Source organism: Nicotiana tabacum, chromosome 11 (genome assembly GCF_000715075.1).
Source record: "Nicotiana tabacum cultivar K326 chromosome 11, ASM71507v2, whole genome shotgun sequence".
Classification (NCBI taxonomy): Eukaryota; Viridiplantae; Streptophyta; class Magnoliopsida; order Solanales; family Solanaceae; genus Nicotiana; species Nicotiana tabacum.
The window spans coordinates 171,495,463-171,503,033 of record NC_134090.1 but is presented as its reverse complement, the minus strand read 5'-3'; the positions used below and the strand labels follow the sequence as shown (position 1 = coordinate 171,503,033).

The window sequence follows — 7,571 nt, the reverse complement described above, 5'->3', positions numbered from 1 at the left end:
AAGACACAACTTCTATCATCAAAAATAGAGGCGGAGCCAAGATTTAAATTTATAGGCTCGGAATCGTAATTCTTCTTAGTTACTATATTCAAAATTAATAATATATATATATTTAATGAATTTCTTAAGACAAAAATAGAGTTTGAACAAAAGCTACTGGATTCGAGCAAATTCGCATCCCATACCCTGGCTTTGCCCCCAGTGACGAAGTTAAGAATTTTCCTAAGAGTGTTCAAATTTAAAAGAAAAAAAAATCCGACAAAGAGTGCTTAGTATATGTTATATACCTTTAAAACGTTATATTGTGCCTATATATATAATGTAATTATTTGACAAAGGGTGGTCAAATGAACACCCTTACGACTTAAGGGTGGCTTCGCCCCTGGCAAAAATTTGTCGTAAAATAGATAGGATTAAATGAGATTTAAAGTTTAAGCTCAATGAATGAAAAATAATCCTAATAGAAGTCGCCTTTTCTTTTAATCTAGGTTAGTCGAGTTCCAAAACGGATACGAAAAATCCGAAAAACCTAAAACAAAAAGGAAAAGGAAACAACCTCAAATACCAAGAAGCAGAGGGCAGCTTCCTATATTTGACCGATACCTTCTGCCTTGAAATTTCACCTCATTTTCTCAAGTCAAATCATCAAACACTTAGCCCCTTCTTTCCCTGTAAATTTATTCTCTTCTTTTAAGCCCTTTTCCCACCATTTCTCAACACCAAAAAACACAACAAAAACCAAGTCCAAAATCTCCAATCAGAATTCAAAGCAAACCAGAAGAAAATACAGAGATGGGATTTTTAAAAGAAGATAGAAAAACCAGAGTTTTAAGATGGGTCAAAACTCTTTTTTTCTTGATTTCTATGATCATATCACTTCTACTTTTTTCTGCCCCTATTGTTCTTGTAATTGCAGATACACTTATCCCTTCAGCCTTATTGTCTGCTTCTCTTTCCCCATCTTCTTTTTCTGTTCAAACTCTTTCTTCCCATCTGAGTAACTATGATTTTCGGTATTCACTTGTTGATATTCCTCTTATCTCCATCATTAGGTCTGTCATCATCTTATGTAAGTATATTTTTATAAAGCAACATTTGATATTCTGATCATTTGTATTTTCTGAGCAATTCACACATAGTTCAGTTAATGTGACCAAAAATAATTTTGTAGTTTTACTGTTATAGTAATTAGTGGCAAGAAAGGGAATCTTGAAGCAACAGTATAGATTAGGGGCAGCCAGCCACTACTTCTTGTATTAGGATATACTATCTACATCACACCTTTTGGGGTGTATTCCTTCTCCGGATTCTGCATGAATACGGAATACCTTATGCACCAGGCTGTCCTTTTTTCCATGTTCAGTGACCAAATTAACCCTTTTTCTAACGGTGGTAATATTTGGACCACCTTACGCACACCTCGATACAGTACATGTATTGAGTAACTCAAGGTTTAGACATATAAAAAGAAATCACCTACTGTCTTAACCCTTTCACTTGTTGTCTTAAATATTTTTAATTGGTTGCATCGGGGTAGGCTGTCTACATCAGGTGCGCCCCTGCATCAGGGTGCGGCCCTATACGAAATACTTCGTGCACTAGACTGACTTCTTTTACTCAAATTGGACAATTTTTTTGGAAATTTAAATATTTTGTCAAAAGGGTTATGAATTGAAAACTAAAAAGATTGTATTTTATGAATTTGAATGTAGGCGTATATAGCTTATGTGATGGTCCAAGACTATCAAGAGGACCATATTTGGGAATTGCAACAATATGTTCAATATCATCTTTGGTGTTTGTCTCCTTAAAAGCTTCTTATGTATTTGCAAACACTTCGAGCTCTGATCGAGGAGGCTACGTTAAAGCAATGGAAATGGCACTATTTATATGTTCATTAGCATTGGCCATTGCACATGTAGTTGTGGCATATAGAATTAGCTGCAGGGAAAGAAGAAAGCTACTTGTTTACAAAATTGATATTGAAGCTGTAAGTCAATGTTTATCTCATCCCTTTATTTTCTCCTTGATATAAGCAATTTCAAGATTTGGTTACATGCTAAGAGTCACATGGCCAGTTCAACTAGGCTTTAAGAAAAGTCACCAATTTGATTTTTAAATAGAGATATTACAACCAATTTGAATGATGGGGCCTAGGAAAATCATATATTAGAGCAAGTTGCTTGGGTCCATAGGTTGAGAAAGGAAGACAACAAGTGGACAGTCTTAAATTTTTGTCCCTGCTTGTTTCCGTGATAGAACTTCAAATTTAACAAGTGTTGTTCATCGTTTGTTACTTGGGCAAAACTTCTAATTTTTGACCTTGAAGTTCTGTCCATCGAGCAAACAGGGGGCCCCTCTTCAGTGTAATTTATGAGCTATTGCACTGGAACGAGGTTTACCCAGAGTGCATCCGAAGGATAGTAGTTGCGAGTTCCCTAGTTTTAAAAATAAAAATAAAAAATCACTCATTTATGTATTAGGCCATCTTGTTCTATTTTCTGGTTTTTAACTAACATATTATCACAAATGCAGGTCTCAGCATGCAAGATGGGATCATTTTATAGATATATTAAAGTACTCCCACAAGAAAGACTAAAGTTAAACACAAATCTACAATCCATTTGCACATGAAATTATAATCCAGTTTCCACAAAGCAGGGTTTCAGGTAACTATTGCTATATCATCTTTGCTTTTGAAAAATATTCTATTATTCTATTGGTGTGTCATAAGCCATGTGCCCCCAGAAGGGGAGTGTTAGTATAACTGGTAAAGTTGTTGTCATGCGACCAGAAAGTCACGGGTTCGGACCGTGAAAATATCCTCTTGTAAAAATATAGGGTTAGGCTCCGTATGATAGACCTTTGTTGCCCGATCCTTCTCAGAATTCCGTACATAGCGGGAGCTTAATGTACTGGGCTGCTCTTCATCAGCCATGTGCTGCCACCTAATTTCATACTCAGATTACCACTAACTTTTACCTATTAGTAACTCTTCTATAACTAACTGTTCTGCTTTTACAGGTATATCCAAAGGAGATCTGAACCCTGATTGGCCAGAGTATTGGTCTATTACAAAAGGATTTAAGTGATATACACAGTGTAAAGATATATAATACAAGATTATGTATATGTGCAATTGTGGTGTTTTCTGTATCAGCAATTAGCTTATTTAGAGATATAGTGATATAGGAAAAGGACATGATTCAGCACCCATTGCTCTACTTAGGCAACTTGTACAGATATCTCTTCTGTTTAATGCCAATTTTTTTTTTCTTTTTTTTTTTTTACAAATTAGCAGTGGCTTTCTTATATTTTTCATGCATCAGAAGTGAAAAACTTTATTTAACATTAATTACTATGCTTTAATACTGCATTCACAAAATTTATAAATACAATATTTAGGCAAAAACTACTAGATTCACGGGAATCATAAGCTTAAAATTAGATCCGCCCCTGAACCAATATAATAGAACTAACTACTAAAAGAGTTATGAAAACATATTCTAAAGACACTTACCCATTTGAACTTTGAAGAAATCAAATATTAGTCTATTCAATTGGGAGAATCTATTAACCACTTTTGATGTATAATTCCTTTGAGAATAACTTTTTGCAAGACAATTCAAAAGTAAAGAAGGGCAAGGCTGTATAGGGCCTAAAAAATGAACAACTATCGACCCACCATTGATAAATGATTGCAATTTGCACACCACCAATAGCTATGCTACTCTAGAGAAGAGAGGGAAAAAAAATAGGGAGTTTTTTTTGTAGAAATAGCACGGGTTAAGGAGTTTTCGGACTGGTTATTCAAAAATAGCTAGCGTTTGTAAAGTCATTGAAAAATAGCCACTATTTTGCCGCAACACGAAAAGTTCCGGCATAATATACTGGAAATCGGTGCACCTCTGTATAAACTTCATGCTGGAACTCCAATACGCGAAAAGTTCTAGTATAATATACTGGAGATTGGAGCACCGGTGCTCTAATCTTTAGTATATTATGCTCGACCGGTATATTATACTGGAACTCCAGTATATTATATTGGAGTATTTTTCGGATTTTGAATAGTGTTTTCGTTCAGATTTATCTTTACATGAAAAATGGCTAAATTTCGATTACTTTTGAAACTGTGGCGATTTTTGAATGAACACTTGTAAATCGGGCTATTTTTTAATTTCTCCCTTAGTATATATACTATAATAGAGATTTCTTTACCTATTTTCTTTAGATTTTGTAGTTTTCAATAAGTATTTAGATTATTTTTTTACAAATTGTGTATATATTCCCCCTTAAAAGGCTCTTACCCTCATTATTAGTGTCTTCAATTAAATTCTTTCCTCTCTTTTTTTCCTCCTCTCTCATTTCTCCTTTTTTTTAATCCTTTTCCTAATTTTTTCAGTTTGTTTGTCTAACACAGTCATCCATAAATTGGTCCATTCGAAGACCAAAAATACATATGATTCTCGAGCATGCATACATACAATTTCGAGTTTTCAGATTTGTGATTTATGTGGATTGGATATTCTTGCTAGTGAATGAGAATATCCTTTGGAGTTTATATATCAATTTTGAGGAAGATTGGTTAAGTATAGAGTTGATTTTAGGTGAAAATTAAGATTGAAACTCAAAGAAGTTGTTGGAATTGTATGATAATTAATTGTATATTAATTGTATCATAATTGTATCTGATACATCAATACTTAAAACATAATTGTATCATAAATGATCATACTTGTATCACAATTATATCTAACTTGTATTTGATACATTAATATATAAAATAATACCTGATACAATACTAACACAACTCTCATACATTTGTGATACAAACCGCGACACATTTTTGAAAATAATTGTGATACAAGTATGATCTTCATCTTCTTCTAAGTTTGAATCACAACTCCAAACTTAAAATATAATATAATATTATAATTGTATTAGTATTTTATTCGATATTATTTTAGGTATTAATGTATCAGATACAAGTAATATACAGTTTTAATATAATTGTGATACAATTCTAAAACAATCGAGATACATTTATCATACGATTCCTGCAACTTCATTTTTTTTGAGTTTCAGTTTGAAATTTTACGTAAAACTAACTCTAAACTTAATCAATTTTTCTTAAAATTGAGATATAAACTACAAAGTATATTCTCCACCATTTGGAAGAACACCCAATCCAAACAAATTACAAATTCGAAAAATTTAAATATTGAATTCAAAGTTTAAAAGTTTTTTAATGGATGTCGATGGAGAACCCTTTGCTGCTGAATTTTAGAGGCAAATTTTCGTCATTTTTATTTACATTGTTAGAGAAATACCGATTTTGGATGATACGTATGAGGGGGAAAGAATGGGATATGAAATCTTTGAAAACTAGATGAAATTCATTTTTAAGAGGGGGCTGATGAAGGATAGAGAACGAGATGCTAAAAGGATTATTCTATTTTCTTCTTTTATGATTTGTTCATAAATGATAAATATAGATTTAGAAAGTAATTAAGTACGATCCTAAATAAAATTGATAAATAAATTTTTATTTTAGTATAGATTGGTAGATTTCTCAAAAAAAAAAAATCACAAAAAAAAATCACACGAAGATAATTTTACCGTTATTCGAAGGTATTCATTCATCACCAAGATAAAATAAAATATTACAGATTAATATTCGCAAAAAAAAAAAAAGACTTTGCTGGTTGAAATGTTATATACCTATTTACTTACAAGATGTCCAAGCATTATTAGGCCCCATTTCGAAGATTTGATAGAATAGTCCACACACCACTTACGCCACTTTGGAACTTATAATACTTGAAATTAGTCTGGGATTGTGTTACAATTGATATTGTTGTTTTGTTTAGAGAAACTTTCAGAAACCACTATGTTTTAGTGGTTATTAGCTAGTTGTAACTAATATTTACTATATTACTTTTTATAGCTATGTTTAGGATTTTTAGAGTGTATTCGATGTATTTAAGCAACTGTATTCATTAATACAGTAGCATTTTTAGGCGTGAAACATGGGATTACAGCTAAACAAATTTTTGTATTCGAGTGTATTCGACTGTATTCATGACGTGAAATATGGGATTACAGCTGGACAGATTATTGAATTCGACTGTATTCACGGCGTGAAACAAGGGATTACACTTTTTTAAACGGAAAGTGAACTAATTAACATAATAGACTCCTAATATAACTCAACAAACTCAATTATAATACACAAATTTTGTATTTTCAGTTATAAAAAAGATTCTCAACTGAAAAATACTCCAAAAATATAGCAATCTTCAAAGAAATTATATAATACATCTGAATACATAAATTATATTAATTAAAAAAAACATATGAATACATTCATGGCATATAGCGAGACAGTGAATACAATGAAATACATAGAATACAGCGGGATACATTGAAATACAATAAAAAAAGACAGTGAATACAATGAAATACATAAAAAATACAGCCTGATACATTGAAATATATTAACAGAAAATTCAAGTTGCTAGCCTCAAACTTTGTCGTCTTTGTTCAAGAATAAACCCTAATTTCCAGCGAATCCGCCATCGAGCATTTGAAGTGGAGTGCCGTCGTCGAGCATGATAATCTTTATAGATCTTCGCCTAAACCAGCTAGATTGAGGATTCGAAATCAAAGAAGGATAGGTTTGTTGATACGTTGAATTCCGGTCTGATTCATGCGTCTCCACCGGCGGGAGATGTTGCATCACCGGCTGTTCACGACAAAAACCCAAATTATAAATTTAAAAAAAAACAAAGTATGTAAGAATGACAAGACATCAAGTACCCTATTCGCTACAGCACGAAGAACATTAATTCAACAAACAGTCAAGTGACAAAAATCACAGAAAACTTAAAAGGGTTTAGTGAAAATAATCTAAAACAATCAGAATCGGAAGCAGATCTTAAATAAAAGGAAGAAGAAGAAGAAGAAACATACTGGAGTTGGCCATGGAAATTTTTTTGCCTTCATTAGGGTCAAGCCAGATTTTTCTCCTCCTACACTTGAGGACGCTGGCGGCCAGCCACTTCAGTAATTTCAGTGACACCATCTCTCTCTCTCTCTCTCTCTCTCTCTCTCTCTCTCTCTCTCTCTCTCCTCCTCACACACTCTCTTTCGTTGTTGTAGTTGAATTCCGGCCCGATTCATGCGCCTTCGCCGGCGGGAGCTGTTGCGTCGCCGACCGGAAGCATGGATTTTCTGTTTGGTTCCGAGAAGGGAATGGTAGAAAGAGAGGCAACTATTTTATGAGAGAGAGGGCGGCGTATTTTATGGCTTAAGGGTAGCGGTAACCATAAATAGATATTTGGCTATAAAAATTAAAAGGTAGTTATGGAATATAATTTTTTAAAATGATATTTATTTAAAATAAATAATGTATCAACCTTTGCTATAGGAGGTAACTAATCATTTTCTTTACTAATTGCAAGGTTTGTACGTTGTTGTCACACAAAGACAGGAAAAGCACCAAAAGGGACTCCGCCTGAAAAATGAAGAAGGTTGGGCTAGACTGTTACAAGGTGAGCCTAGCCCAACAA

The 7,571-nt window shown here is 33.1% G+C and overlaps 1 protein-coding gene and 1 long non-coding RNA gene across 2 annotated transcripts; one reads left to right on the top strand and one right to left on the bottom strand.

The window, feature by feature from the left end:
- The first annotated feature begins 645 nt into the window (after window positions 1-645).
- LOC107816282 (uncharacterized) lies at window positions 646-3,281 on the top strand. Its single transcript, XM_016641988.2, has 4 exons — window positions 646-1,069; window positions 1,713-1,990; window positions 2,536-2,669; window positions 3,025-3,281. Exons 1-3 carry the CDS (start codon window positions 793-795, stop codon window positions 2,632-2,634), a joined length of 654 nt encoding a protein of 217 aa, XP_016497474.1. The 5' UTR covers window positions 646-792; the 3' UTR covers window positions 2,635-2,669; window positions 3,025-3,281.
- A 3,035-nt stretch (window positions 3,282-6,316) lies between these two features.
- On the bottom strand, window positions 6,317-7,298 carry LOC142166593 (uncharacterized). The gene is made up of 2 exons (XR_012697001.1): window positions 6,973-7,298; window positions 6,317-6,745 (listed from the first exon to the last, which is right to left on the bottom strand). It is a non-coding gene; the product is annotated as an uncharacterized LOC142166593 (long non-coding RNA).
- Window positions 7,299-7,571: the final 273 nt, after the last annotated feature.

What these genes read in the sequence shown, in the direction of transcription:
- LOC107816282 (XM_016641988.2), top strand. Translation starts at nt 793, where the DNA reads ATGGGATTTTTAAAAGAAGATAGAAAAACCAGAGTTTTAAGATGGGTC. An exon ending in TAGGTCTGTCATCATCTTAT is followed by an intron (nt 1,070 to 1,712) that starts GTAAGTATATTT and finishes ATTTGAATGTAG; the next exon opens with GCGTATATAGCTTATGTGAT. An exon ending in ACAAAATTGATATTGAAGCT is followed by an intron (nt 1,991 to 2,535) that starts GTAAGTCAATGT and finishes TCACAAATGCAG; the next exon opens with GTCTCAGCATGCAAGATGGG.